General features: G+C 38.2%; 1 protein-coding gene across 1 annotated transcript in view; it reads right to left on the reverse strand.

Moving 5' to 3' along the window:
• HDAC9 (histone deacetylase 9) overlaps positions 1–24504 on the reverse strand; it is an 810729-nt gene that overhangs the window by 255827 nt on the left and 530398 nt on the right. Inside the window, exons 15-16 of the mRNA XM_070369757.1 lie at positions 17726–17846; positions 12814–12863 (exon numbers count right to left, since the gene is read on the reverse strand). Coding sequence (XP_070225858.1) covers positions 12814–12863; positions 17726–17846 — 171 coding nt within the window. The remainder of the gene's footprint in view (positions 1–12813; positions 12864–17725; positions 17847–24504) is intronic.

The raw sequence follows: 24504 nt of genomic DNA on the forward strand, positions 1-24504 counted from the left end.
CAACTCTTTGAGACCCCATGGAACATAACCCATCAGGCTCCTCTGTCCATGGGATCCCCCCGGTAAGAATACTGGAGTGCGCTGCCATTTCCTCCTCCAGGAAATGGAGTCCCCCAAACAGGGACTACACCCGCATCTCTTGTGCCTTCTGCACTGGGATGCAGATTATTTACCACTGAGCCGCCTGGGAAGCCCCAAGAATACACACTGCTTCTTGAAGCCTTCATCAATCAGATCGCCGAGTATGTCATATTTGTCCCCAAGGAAAAAGATAAAGCAAATTTCATTAACTGCCTCTACTTAAAAAAAAGTAAAGAAACTGAAGCACAGAAAAATAAAATGATTCATCCAGTCATGGATCTTATCACTCAAACTGTGGTCCATGGGTCAGCAGCACTGACATCACATGGGTGTTTGTGAAAAATGCAGAATCTCAGGCTACATTCAGTTCTGCTGAACCAGAATCTATATCTCAGAGTCAGAGAAACACTTTCAGGTTGGGACAGTGTGGAGATTTCAATCCAAAAATTTCAATTTCTAAACCAAGGTTATCTGCCTATGTGCTTGTCACAGGGGCTCCTGAAAAACAATGGATTCATGTCAATGTATGGCATAAACCACCACAATATTATAAAGTAATTCACCTCCAATTAAAATAAATATATTAAAAAAGAAAAAAAAAAACAGACAATGGCCTCCCCTCCCTTACTAGTCTCCCTACAGAGCCAGGAATCTAACGGTAGACCATCAGTTGGTTAGGTGCATCCTATGAGACCTCAGGGCTTCAGAGCTTTGAAGAAGCATTTATATCACACCCTTGACACAGCCAACAGCTATTTATTCCCTGCAAAACCAGAACTAATTAGGGCTGTCAAATAATTCCCCGTCAAAGCGGGGAAGTGGCCACTCTCTAGTCACAGCTGTCACTGATAATCTTCACTATTATATTTCATCTTCTCAATAACATGATGAGAAAGGCTTCATTATTCCTATTTTACAGATAAACAAACTGAGACTCACATGAATGAAGTAATTATTCACAGAGACATCTATTGCTGGTTTCTCTGACTCTAGGACTGGGCATAAGGACACATTCCCTAAAATCATAAACCCTCTCAGGGACAGTTCTACAGTCACTTAGACAGCAACATTTCAGAACCTCTTAAAAGTCCATGATAAATTTGGGTGACCCCTGCTTTTTCCTCCTATAGGATCATGATAAGGGACATATTTCTGGGTTAAAGAACAGCCACATTCTTTATTGGACTCTTCCTCATTTGGCTCTGCAGCCTGTAGTGATGGGTGTTTTCCCTTCTCCTGTGTGATACAACATGCCAGCTCTTCAAAGGTACATATTAATTTCATGTTACATGTTCTGCTGAAACCTTGAGACCTTTGAAATGCAGCGGAGATGGATTTATGATAACAATGGGTGGATGACCCCGCATGCTTTATACCTTTTGTTCAATGCTGGGAGGAACACGTGAGTGACAGCCCATTCCCTCGGGGTCCCTTATAGATTATAATGCCCACACCTTAGATTCTTTAGTCATGGTGAGATGAAAAAGAAATAGAACAGCTATGTGGAGGACCTTCAGATTCCAAGGAAAACCATGGATGTGATGAATGAATACTGTGACCACTATTCCATATGGAAAGAAGGCGTGAACTATCAATGCAGCAGCTGAAGGAGATCCCGGGGCAGGCTGTGCACATTAATGCTCTGCTACGAACCCCCTCCCAGTATAACAACTGCTTTCTGACAGCTCTAATGACCTTAGAGGTGCAATTTTTAGTCATTCTTCATTGTCAGAAAAAATCTCTCTTTGCTATTTACATGCCAATAATAAGCAGGGTAACATGTTTGTTGTGGCAAAGTGCTACCTCTTGAGACTCAGGATCTTCAGTTAAGATACTGGTGGACTAAAGGATGTGATAAATAATATATGGATTCCTGTGGGTTATGTGGTCAGTGAAGGAATGTGAGAGTTCCCATTGTTGCTATGCACAATTTCAGCAACATGCTGGTCAGTCCTACCAAGACTGAGAGAGGTGAATAATGTCATTTCTGTATTTTCCTACTGCCCTTTCATTTAATCTGATGTACATACTGTGTAAAGGGTATTAAATAATCAGCTGGCCTTTTTTTTCACCAAACAATGAATGTCAGAGTCCTGTTTCTACCCAAAGCAATTTCGTAAAACGAACCCTGACTCAGACCAGTATGTAAAATGAGATTCTCTCTAACCTGCTCCACAGTGGTCTGCTCCAAGTGCAGATTCTTCAGCATTCTAGTTAGGGTTGAAATGCTGTATACAGCTACATGACTGTTTACCCCAAATTAATGACATTTGAGTTCATGGGTTTAATACTTTATAGGAACTTCAATAAGAATAGAATGTTCTTGGCAAAAGAAACAATTTTGCTTTTCTTATGGTTAGGGCTATTCTCATTTGGGAAAGGAGTGCTGACAATCATAGGCGTTTGGAATTACAGTGAGGTGTGTGTACACAGAACCGTGGTTAAGAGCTTGGAATCAGGAGATTTGTACTTTACCATCTAGTAACAGAGAGACCTAAAAAGGTTACCCCCGCCTCTGGGCTTCAGTTTCCTTCTCTATAGAATACAAAAATGCCGCAGGTACACAGTAGTAAGTCTCCTGAGGCTGAAGGATCACACTTCAGAATGGTATAGAATCACTTTGAGAAGTGTTTACCGATTGTTATAAAAGATAACAATGTATCCACAGTAAATATTAATTAGAGACCATAGAAATCATATTATTTAGCTAACCCTAATTAAACTTAAAAGTTTTTGCACAGCAAAGGAAATCACATGCAAAATGAAAAGACAACTGTTGGGATGGGAGAAAATACTTTCAAATGAAGCAACTGACAAAGGAATAATCTCTAAAATATACAAATAGACCATACAGCTCAATATCAAGAAAACAAAACAACCCATTGAAACAATGAGCAGAAGATCTAAATACACATTTCTCCAAGGAGACATACAGATGAAAGGATGACATACAGACCAACACAGGAAAGGATGCTTAATCTCACTAAAAAAAAGAAATGCAAATCAAAACTACAATGAGATATCACCTCATACTGCTTAGGGTGGTCATTAGCCCAGAACCCACAAAGAATAAGTACTGGAGAGGGTGTGGAGAAAAGGGAACCCTCTTACACTGGCAGTGGGAATGTAAATTGTCAGAGACACAATTGAGAATAGTATGGAGGGGCCCTAAAAAACTAAAAACAGAACTACCGTGTGACCCAGAAATTCCACTACTAGACATACACCCAGAAAAAAACATAATTCAAAACGACACATGCACCCGAGGTTCCCTGCAGCACTATTTACAATTACCAGGACATGGAGACAACCCAAACGTCCATCAGCAGAGGGCTGGATGAAGAAGATGCAGTCCATATGCACAAAGGGATATTGCTTAGCCATAAAAAGGAATGAACTGGGTCATCTGTAGAAATGTGGATGGACCTACAGACTGTCATACAGAGGGATAACATTATACATAATCCAAATGATTTTGGATGCATATCATTCACAAACGTATTAGTCTTTCAATAGCCTTATTAGCACTGATAAAAACGGTGATGCAATGTTTGCTTCATTGCTAAGGTGAGTCGTCACTTTGTATTTTAAGTACTTTGTTTTATTATTTTATATTTAAAAATAAACCATGACACAGTGATAATGATGCTGCTGGCCTAGGAGTCAGGAGCTATGGATTCTACTTGGGGGGTTAGAATGATTCCATCCTAAGGACTCTGCTGTGAACTGTCTACTAGGGCTTAAGCATTCAGTAAAATAATTTATTTTAGTTTTGAATTCTGAAAGAAACACTATGTATTATTTGAGAATCTTAAACACTTCTACTAAACTTTCTGGCAGAATACTTCACAAAGGCAAATCCAGTAATGACATGTCGATACTATGTACTGGATGTTGGTTTGTTACAGGATGCATCTCTTGATCTGTAACCATCCAGGGTGAAAAATATGGCAAAGGGGAAATATGAGTTTTTTCACATCAAAAAGAAAGGTTGAGGTGGGCCTGGATCTATCTGCATTTCAGGCTGTACAATGTAGACACTGTCCCAAAGGTGCTTTTTTCTAGGTAGTCTTATTTCCTTTGTCAACTAAGTTTTTGTTGGACCTAAGGGTTTATGTTTTCTTGACAATCAGTGATGTATATTCAAACTCACTGTAGTATGCTTTAATTTCTGAATTTTTGTTTCTTAAAATCACAGATTTCCTGTTAGGTTGAAGCTTGAAGTTCATCAAATTCATTTACCTTCAGCAACTACAGAACCTAAGGTACAATTTTTCTTGTGTGAATGTTGATAATCAAGAACCACAGGCAAGAAAATTAACAGAGAAAATGAAAGGAAAAGAAATTCCAGAAATGAGTGTGTTTCTTTTTTCCCCACTACTGATACAACTTTGGTTGACATAGTTGCACACACACACACACACACACACACACACACATATATATTCCCCCCCAAAGGTGTTGTAGTTTCAAGGGTAAAAAACACAGGTGTAAAGCTTTGATGATAGCATTTTTAAAATATCTCATTTTTACAATAGAAGAACTTCAATAGTTTTTGTTACAGTCATTTTTACTTTAAAAAAGAAAATGAAAATGAAATTTCAAAATGCATTCCATAATGTCAAAGCAATCAAAAGAATTTAATCACAGAGGGAACGCTACAGTTAAGTGAATTAAGGAGGAAGTTAAGGTTTTCATTTCCAATTTTCCTCTTCCCTGCAATGGACATCAGGCAATTAAAGATTCTATAGGATTTTACAGGTTGCAGTCAACACAGAGTAATGTATATATCTATCCGGCAGGGGAGGGGGTTGCTGTCTACTTCCTTGCAACTATAACTGGGTATATATAATTAGCACAATCTATGCAATACTGCAAACTTTCTTTGTTATTTACAAAGAATTCCCTGGCTGCATAATATCTTGGACTATATTTTCCAAGTCTAGGGCAACATGATCTTTTTGTGGAATCCACAACATGAAACAAAATTCTCAAAACAATTTCATGAAGGCCTCTTATCTGTTTTACTTTTCCCAGGTGCCTTGGGGTGTTCCTGCTAGTATCATTTGCATCAAGTTTAAAACTAATGAAAATCCAAATACAATTAGAAAGAGAGATGGGGAAAGAGAGATTTCAGGGTGGATCCTCTCATTGTGCTGGAGGGAAGAGGACTGTGATGCATCTTTGATAGCAGCAGCGGAGGAAATGAAACACTGATTGCAAGCCAGGGTAGACCTGACCATTAACGTGAGGAAAATCAACATTATCCTGATTATTGCATGTGAGAAACAGATGCTATTCTTGCCTCTTTCTGCAAATGTAACAAAAGGCACTGAACATGCTGGGGACACCTAGGTGGGAATAACACATGATGTGTAAGTTTAAGAGGAAGGGGGCTCCTGCATCATTATCAAAATTCCAGGAATATCCAAATTTTGGCATCAGCATTAGTTTTTTTTTTTTTTTTTTCCTTCTGAAGAAAAAAATTCCTTACTAATCAACAACTACTTAGTGCATTTGTCAAAAATATGATGTGTTAGGAGAGCCTCAACAGGTAATGCCTGGATGCCTCTCCCAGCTCCACACTCATAACCCACCCCAACAAACACAGAGACTCACCCAAAACATGTTCATTCCTCACTGTTCTTGAATATTTGTCTTACAACTGCTTGAGTGACCCCCACATCCCTCTTCTTTCTTTTCAGTTCTGGAAGTTCCCTCCTCTGTGTTCCCACAGCACATTTATCCAAACCAGTCCAATGGAAAGGCTAAGAGCAATGGGAAAAGCAGTCTTGTCTTCTTAGTCTGCATTCCTGCTCCTTGTCTAATCACTGACAACTAGCCTTATCTTATTTTTCCTGCCCTTCACTTCTCTTATGATGGCATACTTCGTGCCTTTTAAAATACTGTTTTTCTCTTTTTGGTTTGTTTTAAAGAAGACAACTGTAAACAGCAAGAGAGAAATCAACCATGTCTTTCTACTACACTGAAGTTAACTGTACGTGCACAGATTTGCTCATAAAGTAAATCATTCCTTGATATTATAATACGACAGAGAAAGTCAGAGCTGTCTTTGAAAGATGTGCCACTAGAATTTTTTTTTTGTCATTGGGTGGATAAATGTGGAGAACCAATGAGGTATAATAAATGGGGAAATAATATGAAGTTATAAATGTGGTAATAATAAAAGAATTTTCTTCTTAAAATATGTGCACATATATATTATTTTCATACATGCAAATTTTATCTATCAGAGGGGATAGCTTACATTTTTAATCTGAGAGAGTGAAAGAAAATCTGACACGATTCATCCAAACTTGCCTCCTCTACAGGGAACATAGTATATAAGTAAAATGTCTGCTGAAAACCTCTGAGCAACTGAAATGAGATGAAAATTACCTCCACACCATCACCTAATCCTTCTCCCTATTTCCTCCTCCCCAAATCACAAAAATATTGACATCCATAAACCTCACAGGGTGTCAGATCTAGGTGTAATCAAATAGAATATGGATGGAAAAAGTTTGTAATAAAAAGCCAGCATTGCATTCGAGGACTAACTGAGCTGCTGCTGGGAAGGTGCCTAGATGAAACCTCCCAGAACCCTCGGGCACATCTTTGACCAGTTAGGCAGGCCCCGTGCTCTGCAATTCCTCATTCCTCCCGGGGAATTGTTCTGCCTCTTCCCTGGCTCCTCCTCCTCCCATCAAGGGTCTGACACTGCCCATTGACCACGTTTATTTTTCTGGCTTTTGGCACTAGGAGCTGGTCTGCTGTAGGATAAAAGTGGAATTCTCTGCTGTCTGCAGGGCTTTCCCCAGGGAGCGGAGCATGAAACCCAAACTTATATATAAAATCATATCCTGTTTGCAAACATCATATTCCCTTTGCTTCTCACTAATCTGGTCCTGTAAACCCCAGCACAGCTTGAGAGCCCATTCCTCATCTAAACAAATGCCATAAGCCCCTTTATACTTTTACAACCATGTCAAAAAATAATATTGCCTGCCAATAGTGATGTGATTGGAGTTGCCTCCTCCGAGCCATAAAAGAAGTGCCGAGTCTGTTATCAATTTCTCTAAGTGTATCAGGGGAATTATGGGTCGATTCAGTTCCAAGTTATAAATGACAACTCAAAAGCCGCAGAAGTGTTTGAAGCTGGGAGCTGATGACGACATTATCATAAAAGCCTGCTCGTCCTTGCTTTTGTGGTTTTTTTCTTTTTTTTTTTTTGTGGCCTATCAAGTGAAGAGGGAAAAATAAGGCTGAGAAATGACTTCAAGATTTCTTCACACAGCAGCAGGTCAGATGGCCAGGAAAATGATCACTATTTTTAGTGATACACCCTGAGGAGTGAGAACTAAAGTGGTCCAGCGCTGGCTCTTGTTTCCAGAGTCCCTTAATTATCTGTTTCACTGTATGATGACCAAGGCCTGGGGTTTGGTAAAATGCTCTTTTCAATTGGTACATTTTCCTGTAGTGCAATCACACAGTAATCAGAAGTGAGTCATGCTGTAGTAACGAAACAAAATGAGAACCAAACACAAAGGAATTCTGAGACCTTGAGATCGTTGTTCAGAACATCATTCTGGAGGATACACTTTAAAGCGCCTTAGATACCACTCATGCATTGAGCTACCCGAGCAAATAATCGCACGCCATTTTATGGGAAAATCAAATAAGTAGTAGAGATTTTTTTAACTTCATAATGCCCCAGGTAGACCCCTCAAAAGCCAATTAATCCATCAGCATTCAGTAGGTACAAATTAAACCCATCTAGTAGGAAGGTATATATTCTAGGTAACTGCAGTTTATCGTAACAGTTGGGGAGTATCAAGTGTTTTGGAATTTAAACCAATGGGTTCATCTTAGATAATATGAACCAGAAGGGTGCCTTAAGGCAAAAGCAATTTCAGTGCTTTCAAAGCCTGCGAGGGTGCCCCCATGTTGCTGCCAAGCTGGCCCACTCCAAGTTCATATTGGATATCTTTTGTATACTTAAGATGTCTCAGACTGTCCTGGAGGTAAAAAATAATACAAATCCATAAGACCCAGTTTCTCTTAGGACCTATATCAAAACCAAAGATCTCAAGAGTCCGAGATGGTCTAAAAAGACAATAAGGTTTCTAAAAGAAACAAAAACACTGAATCAAGCTAGCTTTCTAGCATCAACAAGTGTAGATATACACAACACAACACATACACGCATACACACTCACTTAGACCTACATAAACACCATCAGAAGACCTATCGACCAACTTTATAAAAAGAGGTGCTTCTCTCAAGCCCTTTCCAGCAACAATGGAGTCAAATTAATCTAATGTTACTCTTCCTGCTTCTGCTTGTCCAAGCTAGATTTCTCTACCACCCTCACTGCCACTATACTGATTACATCAGTGCTAATCTATGACACCCACTGTGCCAAAGCAGCAGTCTCTGTTCATTCCTTGGGTACCTTAAGAGTTGACTAGAGCAGTTCTTGCTAAAGAATAAGAAGTGTCGGGGACATGGGTTTAGCATAGCTGAGTAGATGTACTTTGTGTTCAAGGGACAGTGAGCCACAGGCACAGCAGAGGACAAGCTTGAGAAGTGGGTCCTAGAGAGCTATCCTCATTTCAACTCTGGGTCATGAATTAAACGTACTTGTAAATGAGTGGGGGTTTGATGACCACCACTCTCTAACAGCTTTGCTTTCCTCCCGATCACCAAATCCACAGAGCAGTCATTAGCTTTGTTTCACTCTCTGCCTCATTTGCAGATAATCAGCCATTCTCAAACAGCCACTTGGGATGTCAGAAAATAAGTGCAAAAGCCAATGAGACTCATTCAAAAAGTCAGCTAATTCTCTGCTTTCTAGAACGGCTTTACAAGCTCCTGGCTCCACAGGAGGGTTGAGAAAAATGAGCAAGGATTAATGTGGGATGGTGACTGTCCTGTGCTGGGAGTCAAAGTGTGAAGCTCATGGTGAGCTGCCATGAAGGGGACCACACTGCACTAGCCACCCAGCTGTGCTGCTGGGCTCCAGGGACCACGGCTGGTCTGCTGAAGATGAAAGCTTTGGAAGGACCTAAGCTGCACGTCAACCTCATACTGCAAGCCTTTTACAGGTGACTTCAGGAAAATAACTTCTTTATATATTAAGTTTTAAATAATAAATTTATCTTTATTATTCTATTTATCAAAGGAGAAACAACTTCTTTGAGCCTTCAGGCTCTTATCTGCAAAATGGTATTAATAATAATGACTGTTTTATAAAGTTGTTATAAACCTCAGTTGTATGCTGGTAAACTGTAATGTCCAAATGGACACTGGCTGTAGCTGCCATTCTTACTTCTACAAGGCAGGGTCACAGGTAAAGGAATAGCAAGATTATCCTTGCTTAATCGAGCATCGCTGAAATGATAGAATTAGCTGAAAAGATATGGGATTTCCCTGGGTAAAATTTAATTATAGAAAAATAATTGCCTAATATATACACAGGACTAGTTGTGGTTTTTTCCTTCAATTATCTAAGAAACTTAACAGACTTAAATTCCTAAGTCCTTGGAAACCTGATCTACAATTATTTTGGCCTATCTTGATTTAGCACTCAGTTCTTTAGGATGAAGGCTTTCCCAGAGGCTCAGACATTAAAGAATCTGCCTGCAATGCAGGAGACCTGGGTTCGATCCCTGGGTTCGATCCCTGGGTTGGGAAGTTCTCTTGCAGAAGGGAACCACTACCCACTCCAGTATTCTGGCCTGGAGAATTCCATGGACTATACAGTCATGGGGTCACAAAGAGTCAGACACGATGAATGACTTTCACTTTTCATTTTCTATAGGATTATGGCTTGTTACTGGTAAGGGCTAACTTTAAGTACACTATAGGTTATAGGGTATGTTTTAATGACCCACAAAGATATCGACATTTTTCCTCATACACTGTCGGATCCGAATAACTTTGCCTTTAAATATGGTATAAGTATCCTGGATCAAAAAGGCTTCGTTAATTACTGAAGACAAAAATACCTCAGGAGGTTCACAAACAAAATGTCCCACAATGCAAAGTGCTTTGTGAAGTTTACGCCATTTTTCTCCAGGAATATAATGTATCTGCAGACTCAGTGTAACTACTGAAAACTGAAATCTGCTGTAACACTATGTTAAACCTTCTTGTATTACCTTTTCTCCAGCAATATAAATGTCTAGCAAATCAGCTTCACACAGGAACCTGCAGTGCTCAGGGTCTGACATTTGGATTACTTAGGTATTTTCACAATCTTGAGATTCTTAATAATTTCTGGACAGGGGTATTTGCATTTTCATGTGGCTCTGAGCCCTACAAATCATCTGGCCAATCCTGAAGTCCAGAATAACTTTTATACTGAGAAAGAGCCTTAAGCACAACTGACCAAATAAGTCAAAGAATATACTTCTGAAGTTTATGTTATTTAAAAGCAGTCAACAGAAACAATCCCATTTACCACTGCATCAAAAAGAATAAAATATCTAGGAATAAACCTAGCAAAGGAGGTGAAAGACCTATACTCACAAGATGAGCAATTGGAAAGAAACAAGATGACACAGATGGAGAGATTAGACCATGTTCTTTCACTGGAATAATCAATATTGTGAAAATGACTATACAACCCAAAGCAACCTACAGATTCAATGCAATATCTATTAAATTATCAATGCTATTTTTCACAGACTTAGATTTAAAATATTATAGAAAAAATTTGCACAAAAGACCACAAATAGCCAAAGCAATCCTGAGAAAGAAAAATGGAGCTGGTGGAATCAGGCTCCCTGATTTCTGACTATACCACAAAGCTACAGTAGCAAAGCAGTTAAGTACTAACACGAAAAAAGAAATAAATATCAACAGAACAGGACACAAAGGCCAGAGATAAACCCAGGCACCTATGGTCATCTAGTCTTTGACAAAGGCAAGAACATACGATGGAGAAAAGACAGTCTCTTCAATAAGTGGTGCTGGAAAAACTGGACAGCTACATGTAAAAGAATAAAATTAGAATACCCGCTAACACCAAACCGGAGGAGGCAATGGCACTCCACTCCAGTACTCTTGCCTGGAAAATCCCATGATGGTGGGGCCTGGTAGGCTAGAGTCCACGGGGTCGTGAAGAGTTGGACATGACTGAACGACTTCACTTTCACTTTTCACTTTTATGCACTGAAGAAGGAAATGGCAACCCACTTCAGTGTTCTTGCCTGGAGAATCCCAGGGACGGGGAGCCTGGTGGGCTGCCGTCTATGGGGTCGCACAGAGTCGGACACGACTGACGTGACTTAGGAGCAGCAGCAGCAGCAGCTAACACCAAACACAAAAATAAACTCAAAGTGGATTGAAGACCTAAATGTAAGGCTGGATACTATAAAAGTCTTAAAGGAAAACATAGGCAGAATACTTTCTGACATAAATTACAACACATCTTTTTTGATCCACCTCCTAAAGTAATGAAAATAAAAACAAAATTAAACAAATGGTATCTAATTAAATTTAAAAGCTTTTGCACAGCAAAGGATACCATAAACAAAACAAACAGCCCTAAAATGGCACAAAATAATAGCAAACAAAGCAAAAGCAACAGGGATTACTTTCCAAAATAGCTCATGCAGCTCAATATTTAAAAAAAAACAAAAACAATCCAATCAAAAAATGGGCAGAACACCTAAATAGACATTTCTCCAAAGAAGACATACCGATGGCCAAAAAGCACGTGGAAAGATTTTCAACATTGTTAATTTTTAGAGAAATGCAAATCAAACTACAATGAGGTATTCCCTCACACCGGTCAGAATGGCTATCATCAAAAAGATCTACAAACAATAAGTGCTGGAGAGGAGCGGAGAAAAGGGAACCAAGTGTACCACTGGTGGGAATGTAAATTGGTACAACCATTATTCTTAAAGATACATGCACTCTAACGTTCACTGCAGCACTATTTACAATATCCCAGACATGGAAGCAACTTACATGTCCATCAACAGAGGAATGGATTTTAAAAAACACAGTACATATATACAATGGACTACTGTTGTTGTTTAGTAGCTTAGCCATGTCTGACTCTTTTGCAACCCCATGGACTGTAGCCAGCTAGGCTCCTCTGTCCCTGGGATTTCCCAGGCAAGAATACTGGAGTGGGTTGCCATTTCCTTCTCCAGGGGATATTCCTGAGCCAGGGATCAAACCCTCGTCTCCCGCATTGGCAGGTGGATTCCTTCCTACTGAGCCACCAGGGAAGCCTCACAATGGACTATTCCTCGGCTATAAAAACAAGGAGGTAATGTCATCTGCAGCAACATGAATGGACCTAAAGCTTGTTGTACTGAGTGAAGTGAGCCAGACAAAGACACAAATCATATGACATCGTATATATATGGAATCTAAAAAGAAAATGGTACAAATAAGCTTATTTATAAAACAGAAAGTCACAGATGTAGAACACAAACTTATGGTTACCAAAGGAAAAAGGAGGGTAATAAACTGGGATATGCACATTGACAGATACACACTACTATATATAAAACAGGTAACAAGAACCTACTATACAGCATAGGGAACTCTATTCAATATTTTGTAATGACCTATATGGGAAAACATCTAAGAAAAGTGGCTATATGTATATGTATAACTGATTTACTTTACTGTACACCTGAAAGTAACACCACATTGGGCATCAATTATAATAAAAAAAGTTTTTAAACCAGTAAACTGATACTTACCCCAAGTCCACCACATGGTAATGAAGAAAAAAACTTTTGAGAGGAGTCACCTACATAGTAAAAAGACATGAAAAATATATAAATTTGCATATAATTATAGTTTTTAAAATCTGGGGGTTTTATTAATACATAATATTATGTCACATGGTATTTATCATTTGACTCAGAGGGAAACTGATCAAACTTTAGATTGTTAAGAACTCAAAGCAAATTGATACATATACATATATATATATATACATATATTATTACCTGTAGAGTTTATTGCCCCACATGAACAAACACATACCTATGAAATTTAATTCTCAAGATTTTTTTTTCAACTGCCCTACACAATTTATATCACAATATCTTTTTTATTTATACCTTATCATATATAACGCAGCCATTCCTTAAGTGTATCCCACTAACGTGATGCTCTGAGCCACAATGTTTATGAAATACACTCTCATTTTTCACATGCTCCAAATACGAAAATTTTTATCTAAGTATACAGACTTATCCTTAAATTCTAAACATTTCAGATATAGCTGAGGCCAAGTATATGATAAGCCTCTCCATTATTCACACTATTTTAAACAAATAAGTCACAGAACCATAAAGAGGATAACCTTTTCGGGATCTAAAGTAAATGTCAAAATCTTACTTGTGACTATCTCTTGAAATTGAGATTTCATATTTTAATCATTTTTGTTTACGAGCACTTTGTTTTTCTATATTATCTACTACATGTATGGAGAAAACCAAATTACCACTCCTAAAGCTCCAAGACTTGTGTCTTACAAAGTAACTAAAGGAAAGGTAAGCGGGCATCTCTATATCATAGTTAACTATTTCTGAAGTGATTCATATGGGTCACTGAGGAGATCAGTGGTAGAACCAGGTACAAATCTCCATTTCACTTGTCCTAATTGTTGATGATCAATGAAATAAATAATAAAAATTGAAAATAGGTTTGTGATGAATCTTATGTGTCATGTCAGTAAAAGTCTAGATTCTGCTGTCACAGAAGAAAATTTATTTTGAAAACAATAAACTGTATAAATTAAGTTTTCAAATACAATTGTTAACAGATGGAAAACTATAAAGAAATGTCTAAGTGCAAATGAAAAAGTAAGATATCTCATTTTATATACATACATATAAGGAAAAAAGACGAAAAGTCAACAGAAAAAAAATACCCAAATCATGAAGAAATATTAAAACTGGAATACTGATATCAGTAAAAGATACATAAGCATTTTTATGGATAGCTTGGGGCATGGTAAAAAGTTTTCTTAAGTTGTTCCTCATAACAAAGATAATTCTGTATCAGTGAATATTTTGCAAGGATGTATTCATATGTGAAATTTAAATAAAAAATAATGTATATTTTAATGTCTGAACAACTCCTTCCATAGTCAGTGAAAAGGCTAAAGGTAATATTACAATGGAATAAAGTAATTTTTTTTTAATGTAAATTAGATTTTCTTTTTTTTTATTTTTTAACTTTACAATATTGTATTGGTTTTGCCATATATCAAAATGAATCCACCACAGGTATACATGTGTTCCCCATCCTGAACCCTCCTCCCTCCTCCCTCCCCTACCCTCCCTCTGGGTCGTCCCAGTGCACCAGCCCCAAGCATCCAGTATCGTGCATCGAACCTGGACTGGCGACTCGTTTCATATACGATATTAGACATGATTCAATGCCATTCTCCCAAATCATCCCACCCTCTCCCTCTCCCACAGAGACCAAAAGACTGTTCTATACATCAGTGTCTCTTTTGCTGTCTCGTATACAGGGTTATTGTTACCATCTTTCTAAATTCCATATATATGCGTTAGTATACTGTATTGGTGTTTTTCTTTCTGGCTTACTTCACTCTGTATAATAGGCTCCAGTTTCATTAAACTCTAAGTAAATATAGAAGACAAATAATACTTGAGAATCTACTTCAGCACTATTTAAATAATACTAAACAACCAAATTAATCAATAGTTTAAACTTAATAGTGTATAAGAAAAGCCTATTTCATTGAGTTGACTTGATTTATTTTTTAATAACGTTACATCACCTTATCCATGGACTGAGCTCCAGTTAGCCACAAGATAATGAAAACTGGTAGTGAGAATGACAGGAAAATTAATGCTAAGGAAAACCTCTCACCAGACAGGATTGGAGAGAATGTTTTAAAAGTGTCATCTTACAGGGTCTAGAGTATTTAAAGAGATAAATGGTGCCCATTTTCAAATCTAATGATTTTATACGTTATCGATGTCTTTCATGATACAGAGACTGATGAATCTGGTCATAGTGAATTTTTATGTAAATCCTTTCTCCTAACACCAGAACTGTCGAAAGTAGTAGTATCAATTAAACTGTGTGTGTGTACACTGACAAACCCTCCCGCACCATCTGTGGTGGGAGGGATTAGAGGAAGAAGAGGAAGTGTGGGAGTAAAAGAAAGGGATAAAGAGAAAATATCTTGATGGCTATGAATTTCTACACATTTATACATGGCAGCTTCAATCTGCTCTTTGAGATATAAAAAAAAAAAAAAAGCCCCAAGAATTCAAATTTCATAAAGAACGAAAAAATACGAGACGTTAAACTTTTAAAAGAACAAGATTTTAAATTTAGACCCTGAATTGAAGAAGTTGTTTCTGAATTGATGGGAGAGACTGATGTAGTTCAGAAGCATCATCAAATTTGAATTTAGTGCTAGACATCAAGACCAAGCAATACAACATCCTTGTTTCCTTTTACCCCTGTAGCCTGCACACAAGGCTGACACTATTGCACGGATCCCTGAGAGCTGCCCATGGAACTCCACATGTGTATCTACAGTTAACTCTGAAGTCATCTACTGTATGAATTTTATTTCACACTGAATATTCAAAACTAATGAGATAAATGGCCAAATTATTTATACAAAACTGTAAAAAAAAATAAATTGATAGTTGGTGCTTTTATCGCATATATATTTGAAAAGGACTATTATCCAAGTTCTAAATTACACAGTGGAATTCATTTTTAAATATTCAAATCTTTAAATGATACGCATGTTTTGAGAAAATCAGCTTTTCCCAAAAGTGTCAAATTTCATTAAAAAAATTAAAAAGTGGTATTGCCATGTTTTATAAGTAGAACAGTTCAAAGCTGCCAAAGTTCAAACTTCATATCTTTTACAAATACAGCCTTTCTCTTAATATGTGGAATATGGTTATCGTGGAACATCTCTGAAACACCTACATGTAAATTTATCTTAATTAAATCCAAAGTTTGAGATCTAGTTAAAAAAAAAAAAAAGAAATGGGGAAAGTTTTCTACTTGTTTCCTCCTAACTAAATTAACAAATAATAAAAATGAACATAGTTTCTTATCCTTAAAATGCATGAGTATTTCAACCACGGAAGACTGTGCAAGTTATGGTCTGATTTACTTCATCATTTTGGTAAACTGGGTGGAATTATTAATTCATGCTAAAATAAGGAAATTTATTGCACAATATACACAGCAAAAATTGCTTTATGTAAAAATCACCATGTGCAGAGACTGACTCCAGCAACAGAAAAAAGAAAAATAACACACAGAGTGTAAATATCTAAATGGACTCACTTGCTTTATGTTAATATATAAGTTTATTTTTTTTAATTTTATTTTTTTTAACTTTACATATTGTATTGGTTTTGGCATATATCAAAATGAATCTGCCACAGGTACACATAAATTTAATTCTACTATACAAACTTTCATCAAATTTTCATAATGTTTTCTAAAAACTGAGTAATCGTCCTGTGTTTTCTGTCAATTTCTCCCCACCCGGCATGCACATAAATGCACACACACACACACACAACTGTATACGCTTACTTCATAAATTTAGGGATGCCTGCCACTTGTTTTAAAAGGGTAGATTTTTAATGTTAAAATTGGTGACTGTTAATTTCCTCTCATAATTGCTTTCTAAGATGCCTACTACAGGTCATCCACTTGCTTTCAAATTGTTTAGGACCAATTAACACAGAATCATCTCAAAGTAATACTGAATTGGGTAAAAGAGTCCAATAATTTGGAACTGACATAACAGGTTTACTGGAAAGAAAGGGACTTTTAAGAAAAAGTCCTAAAATGTATTTTTAGTTAAAACATAATCTTTTGGGCATACATCACCATGTCATGCATTATTATTCTATTATAAAAGATTATTAATAAACTTAATTAACAGAATTGTTTCAGCTAAAATGTTTCTGTCATGAACTTTCTTCAATACTGTTGATTCTATCACTCATACAAAGTTTATATAAAGCAGTGAAACATAAATTTGACTTCAAAATCTGATAATAAAGTTTGGAAAAATCATAAAGATGAGCTTTATTAGTTTTCTACTTCTGCCAACTACTATTTGATTCCATAACTAAAACATGTACTACATAGAGTCTATTAAGATTTAAAATGCAACCTTACTATATAAAATACAGGGTTCTATGTATAGTAATATGGAGTTTTTCATTTAAAATAAGTTATATTGTGCCCTGTGTGTGTTAAGGTCATAGAAGAAAAGAACTGAAAGACACAAAATAAATTTGAAAGGTGAAGATAAATTCACAGAAAAATGTGAAAAAAAAATTTAGATTAAAAATGTAAACAAACTTCACAATGCATTTACTCCCAACAGCTATAACACGGTGACACAAATGCTATTCAAATAAAAATCAACATCATAAAACCTGCACTGCCATTTTTCCTAAAGTAGGATTTTCTTAATCTACATTGGCTAGATTGTAAGCCGCTCGTTCCACAGAGCACTGCTGTTGGGAGAGCTCTTTATCACACTGCTTGCCAAGTATTCTGAACTGACAGCAGTGCTGACTAATGACAGTGCTGGAATGTGCTGTTCTCAGTAGAATGGAGGCCCATACAGACCTAGGAGTGTCCTGGGGTCCAGCTTCTGTCCGTCCAGGGGGTTGGTGCCATACAACAGTGAGTGATGTTCGGAATGAACAAGCTGTATTTCCTCCAGGCTGGCTTTTCGACCTTGAATTCGCTGAAAGAAAACAGCAGAAGTCTACCGTACTTCACTGACAACATTTAGGAGAAAATAAGACCCCAAGTCACATTTAAGATGATTAATAATGGGCTGAGTTTCATCATGGAGCAATGAGGCATTGATTTGCGTAACAAAGGACCATAATAATACATGAAAAATGAGTGTATACAAAGTTCAGATCCCATGGATTGCTTAAGCCTAAATGGGCAACTGACATAAAATATATTCTTCTTTGGCATAAAAAGATATCTATAAAAAGTTAATAGTTAATAAAAATTTGGTAATAATAGTTAACTCCTTTGTAAAAGTATGTAGTTAAAAACAGGAACTACTGCTTAGCTGAGAAGTAAATTCATTAGATTCTTACTTTACACTCACCCAAAGAAGCTGTTGAAACAGATTCCTTACTGTTTCTTAAAAGAACATAAATACCAATACATTAGTATATTTGATTATTCCCCATACGCTGATCATGTCATGTGTGTGCGCCTCACAGCAGTGTTCATCTCTAGACCGATATCACTCAAAATATATAACATGGGAATTGATCACAGTTCAGGAACAGAATGGTCTGTGAGGAGGTCTACATAGCCTTGGGAGTAAATATGGAGAAAATTTTATAGCAACCCCTGACAGAGTATTTTAAATGTCTGTTGAATCAGATACAATCATGCATGTCTTCAATTTTTATTTCATTATTGTAGTATCTCATTTTGAATGTATTTTATAGAAGCCTTAGTCTGTGACAGAATGGAAATTGAACAAAAACAATAACTCTTAATCAGAGATAATTTGAGATACTCTATGCTCAATCAATATTTCTACATCCATGTTAGGCAGAAACTTGCATCTTAGCTAACAAAGAATGATTCTTCAACATAGACAAAACTGCACCTAAGTTAAGTCTCAGTCAATGGACAAAGCGCTCTTCCCGGTCGCATTTCTCAGTTGACAAATCTTTTAAACCAGTAAACACTGTGCTGGTGTATGAAGTTAATTAGCCTTATTTTTTAAATTGCTATACTTCCTAAAATTACCCAGAGAGTGTTAATATTTTATTTAAAATATGTATCCCAACAAGACACTTGTAAGGCAATATATTAGCAGAGAACTACAGTAAAATTCGAAGACAGTCTGTCCAGGGAATGCTGTCTTCTCATGTTCCTGACCATGAATTACCAGTTGATGTAAAATCATCAGGTGACAACAACTGCTCTCAGGACCAAGAAAATTCCACACTCAGTCTCCCTAGTTTCAGGTAATGCTGCTGCTGTCTGATTCTCCAAGGGGGCGAAAGGTTCAGGGAAAAGAACCTTGATACATTGATACTTCCTAGAAGTTTATTGGCTAGTGGTGCTTGTCACTGAAAATAAAGCATCATTTCAGTGCGAGAGGAATAGCAGGGGACTTGAGGGGTAACAGGAAGCTAATAGGAATGATGTAAAACAGACCCTTCTTGACACTGCGCCATTATGTGCTGAATAAACAAACAAATGCTTATGGCATTTTCATTGCCAAAGCACTGAAGTTCCCTCTACTTGACACCCCATTTACATTGCTAGAAAAATAAAAAATATGCTCTGGAGACATTATTCCCAGGTAGGTTTAAATGCTGAAATTAAACCAGGCAGGTAATGCTGAAGACTAGGGCAAATTTATGATGGCCATCTGGTCAGCCACTGCTCTCATCAATAAACAAACGTTACTGACCTAGATGGCTCGCTGGTAAAATCACATTTGGAAATGTTTCTGGAAGACCAGAGCAATCAAAGAAACAGAATGACAAGTAATGAGAAAAGGAAAGTTCAGAGTCTCTATTAAAGGGAAACATTTTAAATGTGAGATTTCAGCTGGTGGAAAATCCCCCAAGATAAGCAGTGGTAACTCCATGGTCTGAGTCACCTAAAATTGGAACGAGCAGCACACTGAAACCAGACTGTGGCAACCAGTCCCAGTCTGGCAGAATAATGAACACCATGAAATAACAGGGCTTCCCGCTCTCATTTCTATGAGTCTATGAAATCCATAGCCACTAACATCTACACGCTGATACGGTCAGACATCCATATCTTAAACAAAGCCGGCTCTAGCTAACAATCAGACCCACATTTGGACTACTATCATAAAGCTCCATCCCCTTTCCCATAAAGACATTTTTCTACTCTACAACAAATTTTTGCCTCTGGTATAATGTTAAATACCATGAGCAATAAGTGCAGCTCTATGTTTTCACAAACTAGTCATATATATTCACATACCATACATTCCATGCATCTCCTAACTCCCTTCTCATTCTCCCACAACCCCACTAGGCTGAACGCTCAATCGCAAACTTGAAAAATAATCTGCTAACAAGATTCAATTATTGACAGTAGCTCAAGTGCTGATAAATCTTAAGAGGACACCTGCTGCACCTCAGTCATTCCCTTGTGGAATATCAGTTAACTAACAGTAAGGGCAGAGCATCTGGCCCAGCCTGCTTCAGTCAGTCAGTTCAGTCGCATCCAACTCTTTGCGACCCCAAGGACTGCAGCACGCCAGGCTTCTCTGCCCATCACCAACTCCCAGAGCCTATTCAATCTCATGTCCATCACATTGGTGATGCCATCCAACCATCTCATCCTCTGTCATCCCCTTCTCCTCCCACCTTCAGTCTTTCCCAGCATCAGGATCTTTTCCCATGAGTCGGTTCTTCACATCATGTGGCCAAAGTATTGGAGTTTCAGCTTCAGCGTCAGTCCTTCCAATGAATATTCAGGATTGATTTCCTTTAGGATGGACTGGTTGGATCTCCTGGTAGTCCACTTACTCTAAGAGTATTCCTCCCTGGTTTATACCCTAGTCTCCCCTTCATCACTAAAATGTAATAAAGGGCACAAGTTTTCCCTCTGATTTCTTTCTCCTTCCTCTCTATACTTCTTTTTGACTCCTAGGAAATATTTTACACTGGCTCATTTTATTACTACAGAATGTGTTTTTTAAAAAATCCTTACACTATATATAAATAGCAATTCTTTTTTGTTGTTGTTGATTGTTCTAGATTTTTTTTTCCCTCCTGTGGCATGTGGGATCTTAGTTCCCCAACAGGGATTGAATTCTTGCCTCTTTCAGTGGAAGCATGGAATCTTAACCACTGGACCACCGGGGAAGTCCTAAGTTATAAGCACTAATTCTTTACAATCCTTTCTGCTTCTATGCCCACTGGAGAATAAGACCCACAAACAAGGTGTACATGTTTCTACAGAAAGAAGGCAGTAGAAACAAATTCCATATGAAAAACGGCTTCTACCTGGAGAAAGGATCTGGAGAAAACACGTTCTAAGATTTATATCTCTAAGAGGCACTGCTATGGGAACTCCGTGAATGACTAAGCTAAAAATGCTGAAATAGCAGCAGCTCTCCTTTTTCCTTAAGACTGAGTACCTCCTGGAGTAGTTCGTTTTGCCTCACTATCATCAGATGTCTTAAATTCATCATATTCTACTTTTCCTTTCAAACTGAAGTCTCCAACGGTTTTCATTTTCTGGTATCATCATCAGTAATTTATTAAGTGACGTGTTTATGCTTAAATATAGACTGTCCCATTTAATCCCTTCCCATATTTTCAATTTCCTGTGTACCCTTTATTCCTTCAGCTTTCTCTCATGATGTGCTCTTGAGCCAAAGGTCAAGAGTATAATGAATCACAAAATAGGATAAAGTGCTCTGATAATCATAATGTAGGGAGATACTGATTTCTGTTCCCAGAGATATTTAGCTGGCAGCATGCCAACCTAAAGTCATCTATGATTCTGACCAAAAGAATTTTTGAGAATTCTGAGTATTTGGACACTCAGTTCATATACGGGTTGACATGGGTATCCATCCAGGTATTTCTCACTAGAGAGCCTAACATAGATCTTAAATACCTTGCCAGTATGGGTCTAAGAAAGGAAACTTACAGCTCTCCCTTCTATTTCCTAGTAAAGACACCCTGTAATATAGGATATAGGCTATCATTACTCTATTTCCATTCTCTGTGACCTGCACTCAAGTAGTCTCTTCCTATAGAGTAGGAAAGGAACTCCTGTGCTAAGTGTCTACTCTGTGCTAAGCACCTGAGGACTAAGGTCTTCTTCATTAGATCAGCCCCCCAAACAGTGTACATTCAGGTTTGAAGTCTGACAAATGTTGTTCAAAATGACCGTATCATTGAGTCTCACAACACACCATGGCTCTTTCCTAAAGAATTGGTCTTTCTGAATTAAAGCCTGTTAATGCAACCTGATTACAGAAGGAACGTTCTGAACATGACCTACAAAGTCATGTTGCAACAGGATAAAATGCAGCCTACCTACACCCACCCACACACAGAGTGCACACACGGTATAGATTCTTTCTTTTTTTTTTTTTTTTGCCAAGGAGCAGGGAGAAAAGGAAACAGTTCTATTCCTTCCCCTCCTGTGTTCAAAGCCTGGATTGAGGCCAGTGTCCTAATCAGTTCTCATTGGCCCCGGAGGAATCAGAACCTTTTGTAAAATATAATAAAGGGCATAAAATCATGATAAAATGCATGAAAAAGCAGTGCCTTTGGTTAGGGAACTAGAAATAATTTAGCAGAACAGATGGATTGCATTGGTTTGGTATTACTGAGGACATGAAAGGGCTCATTTTGTGGCAGTTCCAAACTAAGAGAAAATGTCCAACTTATATTTGACAAGTCAAAGTACCTGCCTCTGCTGGGGGGAGACCCCATTTTCTTTAATCATTTTCAAAGCAGTGACATATTAGGCAAGAATTTCCATTGATACATCTCATTTTCTGAAAATATTTTATCCACTGTCCCTAAATATAGGGATGCATTCTTACTCTACAAAGATCTGCAGGGCTGCAGACTTAAAGAAAAGAATAATAAATGACTTATGAGTGGCAAAGTTACCTTCTGTTACAAAGCCTATACTTCATAATTAATGAATCAGTTCACACCTATTCATTATTGTGGATATACTTCTCTCTTAAGCAAAGCAAAAAATCTGATCTCACTGCTCATGCCCAAGCTTATCAATGGAGATTTCACATGCTACAACCAATTGCTTCTTTAAATGTTACAAAAAAAGAGTTTATATCTCCTCCCCCCAATACATTATCTCCTTCCATAGCTCCCTCATCATCTAATAACCTGTTCTCCTCGAGTTTTTATCCAGAAAGAAAAGGAGTAGGGAAAGAAGAGTTAGGGAATTCCCTAGTGGTCCCGTGGTTCAGTTCAGTTCAGTTCAGTCGCTCAGTCATGTCCGACTCTCTGCGACCCCATGACTCGCAGCACACCAGACCTCCCTGTCCATCACCAACTCCTGGAGTCTACCCAAACTCATGTGCATTGAGTTGGTGATGCCATCCAGCCATCTCATCCTCTGTCGTCCCCTTCTCCTCCTGCCCCCAATCCCTCCCAGCATCAGGGTCTTTTCCAATAAGTCAACTCTTTGCATGAGGTGACCAAAGTATTGGAGTTTCAGCTTCAGCATCAGTCCTTCCAATGAACACCTAGGACTGGTCTCTTTTAGAATGGACTGGTTGGATCTCCTTGCAGTCCAAGGGACTCTCAAGAGTCTTCTCCAACAACAAAGTTCAAAAGCATCGATTCTTCAGCACTCAGCTTTCTTCACAGTCCAACTCTCACATCCATACATGACCACTGGGAAAACCATAGCCTTGACTAGACAGACCTTTGTTGGCAAAGTAATGTCTCTGCTTTTTAATATACTCTCTCAGGTTGGTCATAACTGTCCTTCCAAAGAGTGAGTGTCTTTTAATTTCATGGCTACAGTCACCATCTGCAGTGATTTTGGAGCCCCCAAAAATAAAGTCAGACATTGTTTCCACTGTTTCCCCATCTATTTCCCATGAAGTGATGGGGCCAGATGCCATGATCTTCGTTTTCTGAATGTTGAGCTTTAAGCCAACTTTTTCACTCTCCTCTTTCACTTTCATCAGGAGGCTTTTGAGTTCCTCTTCACTTTCTGCCATAAGGGTGGTGTCATCTGCATATCTGAGGTTGTTGATATTTCTCCTGGCAATCTTGATTCCAGCTTGTGCTTCTTCCAGCCCAGTGTTTCTCATGATGTACTCTGCATATAAGCTAAATAAGCAGGATGACAATATACAGCCTTGATGTACTCCTTTTCCTATTTGGAACCAGTCTGTCGTTCCATGTCCCATGCCCAAGGTCAGGGGTGGCAGCTGAGAGGAGTAACCCCACGTCCAAGGAGCGGCAGCTGCACAGGCGCAGGAGGGCTGAGAGGAGCTACTCCACGTTCAAGGTCAAGATGGGCGACCTCGTCCAAGGTAAGGAGCAGTGGCTGCGCTTTGCTGGAGCAGCCATGAAGAGGTACCCAACGTCTAAGGTAAGAGAAACTCAAGTAAGATGGTAGGTGTTGCGAGAGGGCATCAGAGGGCAGATACACTGAAACCACAATCACAGAAAACTAGCCAATCTGATCACATGGACCACAGCCTTGTCTAACTCAATGAAACTAAGCCATGCCATGTAGGGCCACCCAAGATGGATAGGTCATGGTGGAGAGGTCTGACAGAATGTGGTCCACCGGAGAAGGGGATGGCAAACCACTTCAGTATTCTTGCCTTGAGAACCCCATTAACAGTATGAAAAGGTCCCGTG

This window comes from Bos mutus, chromosome 4 (assembly GCF_027580195.1).
Source record: "Bos mutus isolate GX-2022 chromosome 4, NWIPB_WYAK_1.1, whole genome shotgun sequence".
Classification (NCBI taxonomy): Eukaryota; Metazoa; Chordata; class Mammalia; order Artiodactyla; family Bovidae; genus Bos; species Bos mutus.